The sequence below is a fragment of the Caenorhabditis remanei genome, chromosome X (assembly GCF_010183535.1).
Source record: "Caenorhabditis remanei strain PX506 chromosome X, whole genome shotgun sequence".
NCBI lineage: Eukaryota > Metazoa > Nematoda > Chromadorea > Rhabditida > Rhabditidae > Caenorhabditis > Caenorhabditis remanei.
In genome coordinates this window covers 7,109,632-7,128,180 of record NC_071333.1, presented here as the reverse complement: position 1 = coordinate 7,128,180, position 18,549 = coordinate 7,109,632, and the positions used below count along the sequence as shown (strand labels likewise).

The following is an 18,549-nucleotide window of genomic DNA, read 5'->3' as shown; positions in this document are numbered from 1 at the left end:
TTTTCTCCCTCCCTGAGGATGAGAAAAGCATGTGTTTTGCTTCACTTTATCAGAACAAAAAAAGTGTGAACAAGTTTATGAGCCCTCAGAGATTTTCACTTCGCACGTTCTAGGTTCAGAAACAATCGGAAAAAGTCATACTGTAATATGGTTTTAAAATTAGGAGCTTGTTCCTAAAAATTAGGAAAAACGACTACTACATATGACGTGTATGACGCAAGTGGTTTTCGGTCAATTTTCCAGAATTACTAAGGACCAGTGTTCTTTTTTCTACTGCCCTTCTATCTGCAAATTGAGAAGAAGCTGCTCCAAATGAAGCGCATCTTTCTTCAACTTCACTCCAAAAAACATTTTGTTTGTTTTTTTCGGTCCGTGTGTCAAACTCGGTGAGGTAGATAGACTAAATAGGTTTTTCTTTGAAAACGCAAGTAACAAATATCTAGTGCACCAGAGAAACTTGTTGGAGGTACGCAGAGCTGGCTGTCTGTCCCCATTGGGAATTGCAGTCGCGTGAAATCATTTTTCAACCTTTTTGTAGACTTTACGACCAAAGAATGGTGGTATTGAGTTTTTGAAGAGAAGTTTAGAGTCTTTCAAGAAAAACTCTGGAAAAGCTTAGCGTGAGAGGGGTCTTATGTTATTTTCTGGATATATGTATGGCAGAGACAAAAGGATAAAAAGTAAACAATTTTAGAAAACTGTTTTTTATACAAACAAAATTTCAAGTTATGTTAAGAAGTGAGAGAAAACATAAAAAGGAAAATCACTCAAAACCGTCGTTAAAAACGTGGGAACCTTTCAAAACAAAGTCTGGCTTCCTCTGTTTTCAATATTCAGCTCGTGCCCACTTCTCCCGGTATCCGACTCACCGACGCGTCATAATTATTGTCGTGTCTCGCATATCCTGTCACAAAAACGTGGCCCTTCCAAAGTGTGATTGAAAGAGGGATGAATTGTCAGAAGAAAAAATAATATGAAAACATAAACTTAATTTTAAATTAACATGTTCTGATTTAGTTCGCAGTCAAAAATAAATGAGAACTTATTAGTTTAGATAGCTCTGGTTTTGTTTTTATTCACGCAGATTTTTAATTTAGTTTTCCCACAGTCCAGTTTTCCTAGACAGACGCTTTTTTTGAAATTTCTACCGCTTTCACAAGAAATTTGAATCTCCCATGAACACTGATTATCTAGCTCCAAATTCATTCAGTGTAAAAGAAATGAAGGGAGCAAGAGAATAGAATAAATACCAATAACAAAAACTGTATCAGTGTATCTAGTTTGTTTTAATAACCAGATACACGATTCTGGTTCTCTTAGGTTTGCAGCCACTGTAATAAATGATCAATAAATGATAAATGATCAATCAAAATTAATTTCATTTTTGAGAATTCTAATTTCCCCTTGAACTTCGAACGAAAAATTGTCTCAAGTACTTTGATTTCTCCGAACAATCTACCGAATTAAATTCTATTCTAGTTCTATTTGTTTTCATGAAATATGAAAATCTGAGAAAATGATGACAGTGAGAGATATTTCAAGCATATTTTTATTCTTAGAACAAAAAGTCTATGACAATTCATATAACGCATTCTCTGTAAGACTCGATCATGGTCACTGTAGGTAGGGGCGTAGGGCGGCTAAGTTAGCTACAGCTTTGAAACTTTCAAAGAACGTATATGAGTAAATGTGCAACACATATACACAATATTGGGTCGCAGCTCCGGGTTACTGTAGTACGGTAGGTGCTCATAGGTCAAAAAATGAACTTTTTGAGAATTGATCGGGAAAAGCTGAAATTTTCAGCATTTATTGGATAGAAATAGAGTATTTATTTCACAAAGTTTCAAAGTTTAAAAAAAAAATTTAACCGAGTTATGGCCAAAACACACACTTTTTTGACCGATTTTTTGAAAAAATCTGAAATTAGGATCCTTAATCGGAATTTCCGTATTTCAAAACTATTTTTTTAACGTTTGTTATTATTTTTCCTATCGATCAAAAAAAAATTCATAAAAAAAAACCTCGGCTGAAGGGTTCAAATTTGATCTAGAAAAACCAAAAAAATTTTTTTTTTGAAATTTTAAAAATTTTATTTTAGAAATGCGTAGTCCTTGTGATTTGCAACATTTTTTGTATTGACACTTATGTTTTAACTCTTCATCATCATATAGAAATTTTGAATTTAGTGGAAATCTTCAATTGAGCGGCGTGTGATTTCCAGCTGTCGCGTAAGAGCGGAATACACAAAATAAATGTTTTTGTTTGAGTAGTTTTACGATTGTGCTTTGTTTGACAATAAACTGCTTACTGTAGAAGACAATTCGGTACGTTTTTCATTCACAAAGTTGTGTATCAATTCAATTAATATCTTACATGAGAATCTCTTGCGTTGGGAACCGCAGATCTTGATATTTTTTTGGTAAAAGACATTTCTTGGTCTTACTAAAAAACTCCGAAAGTAGTAGCGGCGTTCTCCCAAGTTTTGCCAAAAAAAATCGATTTTTCGTTTTTTTGGAAAATTTTTTAGTCGACTCACTTTGGCTCTTCATAACTTCTCGCATTTTTAATATTTTTAGAAGATTTTTTTTGCAGATGATTGGTAAAGACATGTTCTTTATTTTTGCTTATTAAACTATAAAGCTACTACCTTGTCGGAATGAGATAATTTAGGAACTATTTTTATTTTGGAAACACGTTCCCAAGAGACCGAGTCCATTTGATCATTTGACGGATAATGCAAGTTCACACACTCAAATGTAGATCAAACCAAAAAATGAGATTTACTTTAAGTTTTAGACTTCTTTACAGGTTATTTAAGTACTACTACCCTACAACCAATTTTTTCGGAATTTTTCATTTTTAGGTCACGTGATGGGAAAAAGAACACTGTGGCCTGATTTCCATTTTAATTTAAAACACTTTTTATGTTCACATCTTTTTCTGAAAAATGACCCAAATCTAAATTTTGGAAAAAAACAGAGGGTCGAACGATTCTTCTGTTCAGTAGAGTATATGTAGGGTAGTAGTACTTAAATAACCTGTAAAGAAGTCTAAAACTTAAAGTAAATCTCATTTTTTGGTTTGATCTACATTTGAGTGTGTGAACTTGCATTATCCGTCAAATGATCAAATGGACTCGGTCTCTTGGGAACGTGTTTCCAAAATAAAAATAGTTCCTAAATTATCTCATTCCGACAAGGTAGTAGCTTTATAGTTTAATAAGCAAAAATAAAGAACATGTCTTTACCAATCATCTGCAAAAAAAATCTTCTAAAAATATTAAAAATGCGAGAAGTTATGAAGAGCCAAAGTGAGTCGACTAAAAAATTTTCCAAAAAAACAAAAAATCTATTTTTTTAGCAAAACTTTGAGAACGCCGCTACTACTTTCGGAGTTTTTTAGTAAGACCAAGAAATGTCTTTTGGCAAAAAAATATCAAGATCTACGGTTCCCAACGCAAGAGATTCTCATGTGAGATATTAATTGAATTGATGCACAACTTTGTGAATAAAAAACGTACCGAATTGTTTTCTACAGTAAGCAGAGTATTGTCAAACAAAGCACAATCTTAAAATTACTCAAACAAAAACATTTATTTTGTGTATTCCGCTCTTACGCGACAGCTGGAAATCACACGCCGCTCAATTGATAATTTCCACTTAATTCAAGATTTCTATGTGATGATGAAGAGTTAAAACATAAGTGTCAATACAAAAAATGTTGCAAATTATAAGGACTATGCATTTCTAAAATAAAATTTCCAAAACTTCAAAATAAAATTTTTTTGGTTTTTTCTAGATCAAATTTGAACCTTTCAGCCGAGGTTTTTTTCAATGAATTTTTTTTTGATCAATAGAAAAAATAATAACAAACGTTAAAAAAATAGTTTTGGAATACGGAAATTCCGATTAAGGATCCTAATTTTAGATTTTTTCAAAAAATCGGTCAAAAAAGTGTGTGTTTTGGCCATAACTCTGCTAAAAAATTTTTTTAAACTTTGAAACTTTGTGAAATAAATACTCTATTTCTATCCAATAAATGCTGAAAATTTCAGCTTTTCCCGATCAATTCTCAAAAAGTTCATTTTTTGACCTATGAGCACCTACCGTACTACAGTAACCCGGAGCTGCGACCCAATATTGTGTATATGTGTTACCGAAGACTCAGAGTACATGTTTATATAACTAACTTTCCCTAGTACCTCTGTTGCTCGAGTCTTACAGAGAACGCGTTATATGTCATATATTCCAACATGACCAGGAACTATCGTCCATTGAGGTGATGAATAGAATAAAGATGTTCTCATTTTCTGGTCTAGAATTCTTATTTATTCTAGATATTGGTTGATGGTGACTTCTGATTCCAGAGAATGAATGAAAATGAAACGCAATCTGTGAGTAAAAAAGCAAAAACGAGAAACAAGAAAAAGAAAACGTTAATGAAAAACCCAAAAACTTTTTTGACAAAGCAGGAAAAAGTGATGAGTGTTTTCATCAAAATAATTTTCTTTTTCAAAAAGTAAATCAGAAATCAAAGACGGATATAAAACGAGCCAATTGGTAATTTCACACATACAAATGTAGAAGTTGGTTTTTTTTTCGGGGAGAAGCAAGAAGCAAAAAAAAATCAAGAAAACATACGCCAGCATATTTTTAGTTGCTCTGTTCATAACGTATTCCCCCTCCGCGTAGCCAAAAAAGGAATCGCGGAAGAAAAACGGATATGATGAGAAGGGACAAGGCAGTATATCCCCAAAAAAAACATAATTAATGTTTCAAAGTGTGAAGACGATTCAACAAAAAAGAAGATTGGTTTGTGACGTTCTCGAAAATGAGATCAAATGGGAAGTATAGAATAGAATAGGAAAAAAGAAGATGTATGAGAGAAGAGATCTAGTCCGACACATTGAAACTTTAAAATTCAATTTTTTTCTCTTTATCAAGTTTATGGTTTGGACAACTAGTTAGATACCTATCACAGTGAGGGGGTGTTGGTCAGTTAGGAATACTGTAACTTGTTAGGTTTCTAGGTCGGCGTTATAAGAATACGGTACCTAGTAACATAAGTGAACATTTTATATGTATATCAGGTTCTGATGTTCACTCAATTCATATAATCTTCACAAAATCGCTTTTTCTTTCTTCTTTATCCACATATGAATACACACTCATTTTTTCTTCTTTTTTTTTGTTCTCCCGATATTGTTGTTTTCAACACAAAAAAACTCCAAAATGTATTTTTGTATTCCGGATGAGCCGATTCACATGGGGTGCTGGAAGTGGAATACAAAAAATAGATCATATGGGTTCAAAATGAATGAGGAAACAAGAATGCAAATAAAGCAATTTTCTCTGAATTTTTATTTAGTTATGAATACTAATTGCACTTAAAGAGTGTTCCATTTAGATTACCTATTAGCATTTATGATGTATAAAGGTATGACCAATACTCGCTTCCGTTGGAGAGCAAAATATTGGAATTGGAAAGGGTACGAGTAGACTAAAGTTTTCTCTTTTTTGCTAAGATATGTAGTCACACAGAAAAGTTATGTTCCAGAAGGTCAATTAGCATCGTCAGGAAGAATGTTTGTGTCCGGATAAAACAGAGAATCACACAGCTTGTTATGTCTGCATTTAGGCGTTTGCACGATTACCCTTGATTCACAGTAGCGTTAAAAAATTTTGAGTATACTCAGAAATTGGGGGAAACTGAAAAGCAGACTGCAAGAATGGATGAACCACTAAAAGTTGTACATTCCCAGAGCAACGAGTTTTCAGAAATAGATAAAAACTGTCTAGTCCAATTTGAGCTTAGCTGGAACATGTTTTGGAATTTGCTCAATATGGCACACACAGAACACGTAGTTCTCCATACTAGTGTTTAATTTTCTACGTGGGACTATCTGACACCAAAATTCATCACAACAAGGGTAAACATCAATACTGTTTTCTTCATAGTTGTCAAGGCCCGGCCCGGCCCGAAGGCCCGGCCCGGCCCGAAGGCCCGGGCAAACTGGCGCGAAAGTCAATTTTTCAAATTTCTTCAATTTTTTTCGAATTTTTTGAATTTTTTCGCGAAAAAGTCAAATTTTCGACTATGATTCAGAATTAGAAGAAAATCTGAAAAATAGTAAAAATGGTCACATTTTCGATAAAAAATTGAAAAAATTTCGAAAAAACATTAGGAAAAAAAAAGGTCATTTTTTGAAGCCGGGCCTTCGGGCCGGGCCGGGCCTTGAAAATTTTCTACCGGCCCGGTCCGGGCCGGTAGAAAATCGGGAGACTCCTTCTCATAGCACAAAGTTACTCAATTCGTGTCGATGCACACGGAAAAACAAATTAAACCAATGAATAGAAATTCTCTTTTCACTTGTTCCTTCTTTTCTAGTCCGAAAATAAAAGTGAACAATTGAATTCCGAAAAAGAAAACACTTCATGCAAAAGAAAAATAAAAAGGAAGAAAGTAAGAGGATGAACCCTTTGATCAAAGAGGTCCCGTCTAATTTTTTGTTTACTTGAGTTGTCTTTCTGAGAATGACAGAAAGCTCGATGGTAATATTGTTGTCGGGAGAGGAAAGGACAGTTATCTTACCATTGTTAACTAAAGATGCTTTCCAAGAAAATAGTTCAAAGAATGAATTCACCCACTTTTCGAACAGAATGGGTGAAACTTCCTCTCAATACAAAGATAGGAGCGCACATCAATCAAACGGTTTTAAAGCAAAAAGGTCATTTGAGGATTCGAAAGCAGAACTAAAAGTTTTCTGAGTAACCCCTAAAATGGGGGCGTGGTGAGATGAGTATAAGTAGTAAAAGTACAGAATATGTTTTTGAGTCGAGCTTAGCACGTGAGAGCATTGCAATTGTTTGATGCTGGATTTGAATAAATTAAACAAGGATGAGAAAGTGTTTGGAATCAGATAGCCACAATGTTTTCGCGCAACTTCGAGAAAGTGCGATTTACTTTGTTTTTCGTGGTTCATTTCATTCCACACGTGACATTGAGTCATACACGAATTTTTTGCAAACACAAACACAATTGCAAATGAAACATGACAGATTTCAGAAGATGCTCCTCGTAGTACTATCATATGTGCTCCGCCCACTGGTGGTTCAAGACGACGTAGTGAAATCTAAAGATGGAAAACAAATCGTAGCATTCATAAAATATGATATGATGACACAGAAAACTGTGAACATCTTTTGAGTGGGCTGTGTGGAGATTCCATGGGAATATAAAAATATTATAGGAATCGAAACTATACGACAAAACATTCGTCATATTTTTGACTCTTTTCTCAGAAACCATAAGGAAGTGTTGAAGTTGTCCTCGAAAGCAGATCAAATCTTTCTAATAAAACCATAAAAAATTAATATGCCCACGCAACGTAGACACTTAATAATGAGGTATCCTATTCACAGAATACATGATTTTTTCCATCCGGTTTTGGGTAATTCAACACCCAAGTCTCACTTGTCCACTAGAATAGGTAAGAGGGATCAAGAAAAGAAAAGAAACGTGCTACACTTCTCAAAACCAAAAATGAACGCTTCAGACAAGGAAGAAGACGTTCTCTTGGCAACTCTAGAACGATTCAGTGATTGGATTAGGGATGAAAAGAAGGGGGCGGAGACACGGGTAGGTGGAAAATAAGGAGAAGAAGAACATCCACACGTGTTTATCGGACACGGAAAACACCGATTATTTTTTGCTCTCCACTTCTGGAACGTCAAGTGTTCCGGAGGCGTCATCACTGACTGACAGGAACATGGGAGGTCTCAAGTGGTGCTGTATATGAAGAAGTTTTTGACAAAGTTACTTGGATACTTTTTGGGTAAGGGGGTGGGACCCATGTTTTATATCGATAGAGACCCGATGACCAAGTTCTAAATTGAGCTGGGCCTTTCATAAAACGGTTCTCATGTCATAAAACTTCCGTGGGCGGTAATGAAAAATTGGCTCATATCTAAGAATCTTCTTACCATTTTAATTAATTGAATATGCACCAAAACGTTTTCGAATATGAAACGAATGAAAAGTAATGAAAATGGTTTTTACTTTAAAAGTATAAATTTAAATTTAGACCTTTCACCCACATGGGTTACAGTAATTTCTGTGTGAAGAAGTGAGTAATTTTTAGCAAAAATGTATACCATAGAAACGTTCAGAATCACATCATTTTTTGTCTGATCGAGTTTATGTCTAAAACACCTGATCGCTTGGCTTGACACACATCCTTGATTCTGTTGCAATGCAAACGGAAAAAATAAATCAGAGAAGAGCATAGCCAAAAAAAAGTCTGGAGAAACACGAAGAAAAGAAGAAAAAAGAACGCTGCCCACCAGTGGCGAATGAATTTCCGGAGCACATTTACATTTTTTTCAAGACATGCTATGGGAAATGCAATTATGTAGGCTCACATCATTTTTGATTGAGCCTCCGACAAGCTAGAGGGTCCAATAAATCTGAAAGTTTAAGAGTGAGAGCAAAAATATGAAAAAGAGAAGAAAAATAAGGAAATGGTTGCTTGTTACGTTGTATTTATATGAGGAATTCTTTGAAGTGCGTAGAAGGTAAAAATAAATTCCATGATGCTATTTTAAGTACAATGAGAGTCTTTTTCGGGAAGCCTAATAACCGCAAAACATACTTATGAAGAGAGATTTGATCATAACTTTCCCACGCCCTCTGTTTTGAAGTCGTCGTATGTTTGGAGTGAACTTTGAAAAGGGGTAAATGAAGTCTATTGAAAAAAATAACTAGCTCATCAAATGAAACCGGAATAGGGTTTGCATGCTAGCTGTGAGGCTAGTAGCTGACACTATTTTCATTAGAAGAAATTCGAAGACAATGAAGAATAAGAAAAAGCAATCAAGTGTCTAGGAACCAAACGTGAGAAAGCTTTCTAGTTTTTTTTAGTCTGACAAAGATCTAGGTCCTACCTTGTCTAGTAATCTGAAATCAGTTCAAATTCCTTGTTAGGTACAAATGAGCAATAGAACGAAGGATCACTGGGACCACTTCTTTCGTTCAGTCTAGGTTATGGGAAGAATACCAATTTCTGATGGATCACTAAAAAAGTGGAAAAAAATCCACCCGACTACTGGTAGGCCAAGTTTTTTGTTGACGAATATACGAATACAAAGGGTATTTACGGGAGTTTTGTCAAAATGATACATTGGTTATTGATGCTCGGATCACAAAAGAAAATGAGAAAAAAATTGAATAGAGCAAAAATACATATACAGTTTGATGTTTTTCATGTCGGACATCCATCAAGTGTCAGCCTAATTCCAGGCACCAAGAACAGGGTAATTCCATTAGAGCACTTTTTCGAAAATAAGAAATTTGGTAGACAGACGACATCTCGATATTCACAGACACAGACACTCACAAATAAGCGTTCATGGATAGAAAAAGTTGTCTGGGATAAAATATGCAATTTAGTTAGTTTTGAAACTCAAAAAGTATATTCACAGAAAATATGAAGTGGTCAAAAACCATAAATTTAGAAATTCTAAGCCTGATGATAATGAGAATACAGAAAACACTTGAGAATGTTGGTTTTTGATGTCTTTTGATTTTTATTCTGTCTGTCTTTGTTCTCCAAACAAGTATTCATAAGTTCTGAATTTGGTTTGAGAAATCTAATTCTCAAATCTTATTTCATTTCCAAATGAAAAGTGAAACATGATGGAATGAAACGAATAAAAAGTAATTTTAGCAGGAAGAAAATGTTAAAAACATTGCAAGAGGGTAAGTGCGAACGAATGTCAGTTAAGTTCACAAAGTCTTTGCTTTAGATAATTGCCTTCTTGAGCTGACGACTTCTCGAACCTAGGCGATGTAAAAAAAGAAAAAAGAACGCGCAAATGGCATACTGTCATTAACAGGAGAAGACTCGGAGAGTGACATTTGAATGAAAAATTGGCGAAATTGCTCCGCCGCTTTTTTTGTTCTTCTTCTCTTTTTTTTTGCTTGGAACGCATTGATGACAGCTATCTTCTTCTAGTTCTCAAAGTACAAATGAAGTATTTCTTGATAAACGAAGTGAATTGCAAAACTGGAAAACTAGTTCATTCATTTTCCTAAAAAATAATACTTTAGTACCAGATATATCTTCATCAAGAAATACGAATTCCTTCAATGAAATCTAAGAAACTGAAAATCTAACATTGTTGACTAGTCTTCCCGCTTATAATTTTTTGCACTTCACAGACTGACCTCTGAAATTCACAGACGATCCTATAGATAAACAACAAGCCATAAAACATTATCGAGAATTTCGGCATTTTTAAATGTACTCAGAATTGCTCAGCAGACAAAAATTTATCATCTTTGCACATCCGTTCCAGAATCAAGAATGAATGGGAGTAATACCAAGTATGATAAATATTCATTGAAATTCGATGCATCTGTCTATAGAAAACTCACATCTTCATTTTTCTTTTTTGATCTTCAATGTTTAGAGATCCAAATGAGAAAAAATAGATGAAAGTCAAGAAAAAGGGTAAACGAAGAACTTAGGGTGGACAGTTATGGATAGAAGTACGTCCGGTGGTAAAACAATGGGTAATATCAAAAATTGTAGATACTTTGCTGTTCACTTTTCTTTTTTTAACTTTGATTCTTCTGAACAATAGAAGAGCGTCTGTATTTGAAGGATCCCTGATCATTTTTTTTACAATTGAAGGCATGCCCTTTTAATATAGGTTTCACACTATTCCGAAAACCTTAATCCACCGTAATATCCCAAATCAAAAGTATTGTTTCAAGGCTTGTGGTTTTAGATCAGCTGGACTTAAGGGATTTTTCTATTATTGTCTCACACTCTCATTTTTATTCCTATTCACCGTGTTTCTGTTTTCATTAACAATGTTGCCATTTCCTGTTTCTTCATCAATCCTCATCTCGTTTACATTTCTCTTTCACTTTCGCCATGAAAGATATGTTTACCTAGTCGACAAACCTGTGCCTACTTCTTCGGAACTGCAACTAAAAAACGTTGAAGAAAAAAGGGAGGAGGACAACGTCATCGTTCGAGCGAACCTCATAACTCTTCGTCCCATAATATCGTCACCAACGATCTATTCTCCACATCTCATTTTACACTTCGGTTTCTTTTCTCTTTTTCTCCTTCCAGTCATTCTCACTTCTCTTTTGAAGATATCCGATACCAAGTACAATACCTCCTTTCCCTCTTATTCTATCTTCTTTGATTCTTCATTTTAATTCAACCCCGCCCTTTTAATTCGCTTATTGTCAAGGCAATACGGTTTCACTCGAGAAAGAATACTTAAACGCAAGTATTCCTACTTTTTCATTTAGTTTTAAAGTTCAAAGATCCCGTTCTTTAATTTTAACTTAGTTGTTTTTTGTTTTATTTCAGTTTCTTTTGAAACTTGGAGTCGTAGATTATCTAATGAGTTTGTAGAAACGCTGAAAAGAACGTTGCTTTTTTTAGAGGAAAAATTCATGAAAAATACTGCAAGGGGGTTAAAAATTGAATCATAGTCATAAGAAGCTAACTAATTTTTATGCAGAAAGTCAAAAACTCTTTGTTTGTGTATAATTTGTCCTCAAAAAAAATAAAATGAAAAGGTCGAAAATTAATGAAAAATATATCGAATCAATTACGTCAGCGTGTGCCCTTGTTATTATATTACATATTCTTTATTCTTCTCATGTTGTGTATATCAATAGAGATAAAGCTAGTTTGATTGTATGGCATGTGTCTACATGTGTGAATCTACCCTTGGGTGAGGCAACAGGCCCTCTCATCTTTCCACTTTCCCCCCACAAAATCCTTCAAACATGTCAGTTTTTTGTCTCAACTGTACTTCAACAATTTCTTTGAATCGGAATACGTTATTGTATTTTTTGTTTTGAAGGTGAATTTTCCATGGAAACAAATTAAATTTTATTCTTCGGTTTACAACATCCTTCTTTTCATCAATGTCTTTTCAGTTCTCTCCTTTTGGTTTTTAGTTACTTCTTAAGACCGGATAATCCTTCGCTTAAAATCAGAAAATCAGACTTGTTTCGAAGAAAACAGTCGGCGCACATGTTTTTGGGCAGAAGTTTTCCGAAGCGAAAGGACGGAAGTTTGACTTTCACTCAAGCTTTCACCACCGCTTTTTGTTGTGTCTTGGCACGCCTGATCTGGCTTCTGAACACGGTCGGAGATAAGAAAAAAGTGTATTCATTAAACATTGTGATTGTAGATTCACATTCACTTTTTAAACTTCTATTTTTTATCATCTCGTCACTTTCACGCTCTCATTCACCTGACCCCTTACACTTTTCTACTTTTCCATCGTTCCACACCTATTATCAACATGTTTTTAGAAGCTATGCGGAGGATAGCTATTCTAGTCAGCATTCTGATAGGGCTGGCATTGTGTCAGATGCCATATGGACCATCTCAATTAGATTTATACTTCCGCTTGTTGAGGAATCAAAACCTTGGTGGTTTCGGTAACCTTGCAAATGCAGAAAGCAGAATACTCACTGCCGAAAGGCAACAATTCCTTTCTGGTTTACCACCACTTCCAATGACTCACGATGAAGGTATGTATTTATAAAAGCTATGCTTATTTGGCAAATGTGTCATGATCAAGCTTGTAATTACACAACCTTTTTTAATCTCTAAAATATGGTTCTTGTGTCGATGGGTATACAATTAAGTTCTCTGTGATTATAATGAACACTTTAGTTATCCGAGTGCTCACAACTGAATCTCCAACTTCCACCATCAAACCAACTGCTCGACCAACTACTCCACCTCCACCAGTCGCTGACCCTTTCGCAGTTAACAACACTCCAGAAGGTCCGCCTGTTCCAGAAGAAAGGTATTTTTCATTTATATTAATATATTTTCTACGAAATCAATTTTCAGAATTGGAGGAACCTATGACGAGGATGGGAATTTCGTGTCAGCTACCAATTTGGTGACAGAAAGAAAACGTAATTTGGTACGTTGTCTTTTTTTTCAAAAAATCATGCAAATCGAAACATTACAGGCTAGAGGAGCTCGTAACTACCAACTCAGTGACACTGCCACAACTAGACAGTATGGATATGTTGCTCAATTCCATCAACCAGTTCACGTAAGTATTGTAGCGGGTTCTATTGTAATACTTTCTGTTTTCAGCATCCACAAAATCGTGTTATCAGACAACATACTACACCACGTCCATTCACTTTCCCACCACTTGTGTTCAGGTGAGTAGAGAAATATGAAAAAACTAAATCATATATTTTTATTCAGAGCCAAACCACAGCCAACAAATCGAGACACATATCTGAATAACTTGTTGTTGGAAATTGAAGAATACGATGATTTCTTGGTGAGTTAAAAAAATGTATTCTGAAATTGAAATCTGAGAAAGTTTTTACGACTGTAAATTGTTATATTTTAGGACCAAGTGAACCAATACAAAACCCGCTACCCCGGTGCACAAGTTCCAAACCCATACCGTTCACTACCAGAAGGAAAACTCCCTGCTCTTGCACAGTACAAAAAGAAAAAGTAGACTCACTCAACCGCTTGTTGCCAATATCTGTATATTACGGCTTGTCTATGCATTTTATGGTATAATTCTCACTTGACCGTTCAAAGCTTTCAGGCAATTGTTAACACTTTTTTGAAATAAAACATAATTTATTTATTAATCACAGCTATTTCAATCTGTTTTGTCAGATTTGAATATTACAAAAAAGGAAATGGTGATGTACAAACGAGAAATATAGTAAAGCATAATCCCATGGAAAAATTAGAATCTTACAAAGATTAGAAAGGAGATAATAAATTAATGAAATCAATATTAAAACCGATTTGTACAGATAAACATAGTGATAAAGTTGAACAAGCTTAATAAGATGGTGTTTCAGAGAATCATATCACAGTGACTTGCTATTCATCATGATGGCTATATTGCATACAAAATAGAAATAGACTAGAATTGAACTGTCTGGATAGACGGGAATACACAGAGAAATTTTTTGGTTAGTATTGGAATGCTATTAATTGTGATCATGTTTGAGTGGTATCAACATAGTTAACATGAGTATCTTATTGTGCTGCAGCCGTTCGGAGTTCCTCCATGTGAAGAGCTGCTAGGACATGGTTTCTTTCAATGGTAGAGCTCATACTACTGGCAATATTCATCAGCATGTCTTGAGGACTCATTGGTTTCGGAACTGCTACAATTGGTTTAATAGGTGTTAGCAAATGTTGAACGGTTGGAACTTCGGAACCATCTTCCAGCTGAATATTATTTATAAAGAACTATCATATAAATAGGAATTGTATCTATGAACTTACCATTGAAGTAGTAATTGATGGCCGTTTTGGTTGTGGCTGACCAATAAGATCTGCAATATCGAGCGACCTTTTCCTCCCAGGAATTTCATCTTCCAGTGAGGAATAGTCAGAAGACAGTCGGTGTACTTGAGCTTGTCCTTTGATTAAAAGTTGCTCTTCTTTTGCGATTTCCGCTTGCATGCTGTCAACAGCCTGGATTGCATTGCAGAATGTGTCCGCTGCGTTCAAACTGCACAACATTTTGAGAAGAACTGAAAATTAAAAAGTTAAAGAAGTCAATTAAAAATAAAAACTCACTGTTTGGGCATGTTGAGATTCCCTTGAGTTTATCCCTCATATTGTTCATTTTATTGATGATCATGTCAATAATGTTATCCCCAAGTCCTGTGTTGATCATTTCTGCCATTAATTCTTGAGGATTCTGTTCCATTTTCCCCTGATAACTGTTCTCAGAATTCCAAAATGTTGTAGGTTGTGGTGGAACTGTTTGCAGCAGGGAACTTGTTGCAGCAACACGTTGTTGTTGCTGTTGTTGGAATAACTGCGTAGTCACGTCATCTACATTTATTGGTTCTTCTTTTATTGTATTTGTCGTAAAGAATGGAAGTTGCGGTTGTGTGGTTGATGGAGTTGAGAAATTGTTGTTTTTCATGTTCTGACTGATAGCCACAAATCGAGAGAACGTCGGATTTTTGAATAGTGTACCTAAAAATAGTAATTGGTTCACCAGTTGAGTATAGTCTTTTGTGGGACAAATGTTTGCTTCATTTGTTGCTCACAAAAAGGGTTTCAAATGTCACGTGACTCACCTAATGTTGGTTGTCCATCTGATAATTGTGTTTCTTTCTTTGGTACTGTGAACAAACTTGTCGACGCGGTTGGGAACCCAGTGGCCAAATGGGAGAACATATTTTGAGGAATTAGTTTGGTTGTGCTAGACCGTCGTCGACCGCTAAATAAACGGAACGTTAGTTTATTGAAGTCGTGAGCATTAAAAACCTACGATGGATCAGTAGTTGGGTCTTTCGGAGTGATGTAATTTCTACTTTGACATTTAGCTGAGCATTGGTTCGGGTGGTCATGGAAATCAAGCGATCTCATTTCCATGAGAGTTCGAAGGTTGGATTTTCCTATTCTGATGCTTCCCTTCCAGTCTTTTTGCTTATCCTTGCTAGCTCGGACTGTGAATTCCTTTGGACTGATATACTCTGTCTCTCCGTCTATCAAAATGCAGTTTTGGTGAATTCCAGGACATGTGAAAAGCTTTGTTACCATTTTTGCAGTGAGGGTTCCACATTTTACCTGCAACAAATTCATGTTTTTTTTGAATGTTCATTTTCCTTAGCCTAGGAAAAAGTGTTCAAGATCTGTGTATTGTTTAACGTGTTTTTATAAGTGCAGAACACTATTCCTCCAATAACGGTTTAGCGGTGAACAAATTGACACGAGAATATCATGATGTTCTCGCGCTCGTGCACTATTTGCGTCTGGCGGCGCGGTGCGTGACCGTTCTCGTTAGGGGTGGTCGCCGAGCGCCACTATTTTCACGCTGATCGCCGCTGCGGCCGCAGCCGGCGATCAGCGCTTTCCGCACCACCATACAAATCCATACAATTGCGCACCTCTGCCCCGGTGAAAAGGAGTCCAGTTTCAATGCACGTTTTATGCGTTCGAAAGCCACACCCCAGAATAGAAGCAACGTTCCGTCGGGAGGAGAGACTATTTTGATGGCAAACAAATACATGAGCCAATGTCAGCATCATGAGTACGCGTTATTTGGCGCGCTGGCGCACGCCGCGTCCGTTGCGCAAAGAGCGTGTGGCTCGTTTTATTGAAAAGCAGACTAACCGAAATAGCTTGACCATTCGAACTTTGGGTGTACTTTAAATGGAAGTCATTTTTGGATTTTAAGAATGACTGAGGAAGTGGTAAAAACCTGATTGAACATTAATATTACTCAAGATTACCGTTCACCTGGTTGTTCGATTATAATTATGTTTCACTACCTCAAAATAAAATTTCAAGTTTAATGAAAACAAACAGCTAGAAATATTCAACTCGTTTCAGTCTGCCATCCTGCGAAAACATAAAGCATTGAAATTACAGTTTTGCATATGTCCAATTCAATCTATCGCCCTTACTACTAATAGCCAGACTGTTTTGAGCATGCGCCCCTCTCTGGCTGGATAGAATTATCAAAAACACAATAAAAAAGCATGAGAGAGTAGGTGCGCGGACGCGCGAGCGGGAAAGTCTCTTTGCAAATTTGCGTGTTACTATTTTTGGCTCCCCGTTCTTCTCCGCAACCTCTTTCCCGCCAATGCTCGTACCGTCCGTGGCTGACCGTCGCCGTGCTGGACAAATAGTCTCGGGCTCTCGTGTCTCCGAAATCCACATGATTTCTCACGTTTGACTCATTTCAAATTTAGCTGAGAGCTTCTCATCTACTGATTAAAAAAACAATCAATGTTATTTTAAGGAATAGTGGCATCAAAAATAAACTTAATGAATCACTGGCTTATTTTGATAAGAGAAAACAACATACCGTAATAATTGGTGGAAGAGCTACGGTTGGTTCTTTAGCCATAATGTTGACATTTACAGCCATATCAGTTGCCACTTGAATATCTGATTCTTCATCGGTTGTTTCTTGGGGAGAACTATTCAGAGGGGATACATTTTCAGTTTCTCGTGGTGTCGTCTTCAGGATCAGATCTTTCGGGCCATCCGTGACCTTCTCTTCTGACACATCTTTTTTGTGTTCCAGAGGCATCAATAATCCACATTCAGTCATGATTCCTGAAAAAAGAAAACTTTAAAAAATATCTGCACAAAAATTAGGGAAAAAAGATGACGTTACGAGGCGATTGTCAAAAAAACAGAAAACACGTCAATGCAAAAAGAGCAGCTCCCAATAAAAACTGCTCCAATCTAAAATTGAGAAATGAGAATAGTGGGGGCTAAAAGTGGAGGCAAGAAAATGACGTATAGTTGGTTGAGGTTAGAGGAGAGAGTCAACGAAGAAAGGCAACACTGTGTTTGTAAGCGCAAAAACACAAGGCGCACAGTGAGCAACGCACTATCCGAGCCACGCCTCCAAGTCGCAAGCGCCCCCCGCGCAAGAGCTCTCGTTCCACGAAGACGGCCGGCGTTGGCGAGAAAAAGTCTACAACAGCTGGGCAGGAGAAGAAAACGAGAAATCAAGGGGTCATAGGGAATGAGCAAACAGTTCACATGGAAAATTGAAAAGAGGTGTGAACTCAATATCAGGTAGAATTGATCAGAAAGAAAAAAGAAAAAAAAATCATAAATTCTGAAACAAAACTTGAAAACCCTCAAACTACACAAACGGATGAATAATTTTTTTTTAAGTTCACAATTGAAATAAACATATTTTTATGATTTAATAATTCCAGATGCCGAAGTAATCACAATAGTCAGATATTTCAGTGAAGATAATAGTAGTTAGCAATCAGTCATCACAAAGCAACTCGACTAAAAAACTAACATCCGGCACGTGCTCGTTTGTCTGCAACACGATACGTAACACTCTGTGCCACGTATCCATGGACCACCACCCAATTTATCTCACGTTTGACCGACAACTGACGCGTGTGTTTTGTTTTTTTCCTGTCGTCTTCTTCTTCTTCTCCACTTCTCACTTTCACTTAGCGCCGCGGACGTTCGGCATCAAGCTCTCCTTCCGAAAGCGTAAAGAAGGAGGTGTAGAGAAAAACGGAACGGTGAGAAACAAGAAACACACGGAACGGTCTTCACACGCGTGTGTATATGTATGTGTGTGTGTCACGGCGTCGTTGGTGGCGTCGTTGAGGGTGTCTCTACCCCCTTTCCGAAGTAATCGTCAAATCACTGGTTTTGTATTGGACCCCCTGGCTTGTCGGCTTGCGGGAAGCCTCTTCCCGTCAGCATGGGGGCAGTTTTGTCCGACGACCAGTCAGTTCGTATTATTGCGTGCGTGAATGTTTGCGTGTGCGTGCGTGTGGTTCGTGAGTGTGAGATGATGCGAAATTTTGTGTATGTGGTCGAAATGTGGTATGCGGGGTCGAACAAGCCATTCTCTAAACTTGGTTGTTGCCGCGTTATCGTCTCATTGCGTGCTAACGGATTCGAACAGGAACACGAGATGGATGTACTACTGTGCCCTTCCAACTTTTTCCATAAAAATATCATAAAAATAGAATACGTGTAACTCAGAAGTT

General features: G+C 36.4%; 2 protein-coding genes across 2 annotated transcripts; one reads left to right on the top strand and one right to left on the bottom strand.

Moving 5' to 3' along the window:
* Positions 1 to 12,356: 12,356 nt before the first annotated feature.
* Positions 12,357 to 13,538, top strand: GCK72_023359 (uncharacterized protein; the record flags this gene model as incomplete). Its single annotated transcript, XM_003106609.2, has 7 exons — positions 12,357 to 12,573; positions 12,719 to 12,854; positions 12,902 to 12,977; positions 13,026 to 13,112; positions 13,157 to 13,227; positions 13,274 to 13,352; positions 13,425 to 13,538. The coding sequence occupies 7 exons, from the start codon at positions 12,357 to 12,359 to the stop codon at positions 13,536 to 13,538; spliced, it is 780 nt and encodes a 259-aa protein (XP_003106657.2).
* A 539-nt stretch (positions 13,539 to 14,077) lies between these two features.
* On the bottom strand, positions 14,078 to 17,123 carry GCK72_023358 (uncharacterized protein; the record flags this gene model as incomplete). The annotated part of the gene is made up of 6 exons (XM_003106610.2): positions 14,078 to 14,272; positions 14,330 to 14,580; positions 14,627 to 15,034; positions 15,139 to 15,281; positions 15,333 to 15,631; positions 16,875 to 17,123. The coding sequence occupies 6 exons, from the start codon at positions 17,121 to 17,123 to the stop codon at positions 14,078 to 14,080; spliced, it is 1,545 nt and encodes a 514-aa protein (XP_003106658.2).
* Positions 17,124 to 18,549: the final 1,426 nt, after the last annotated feature.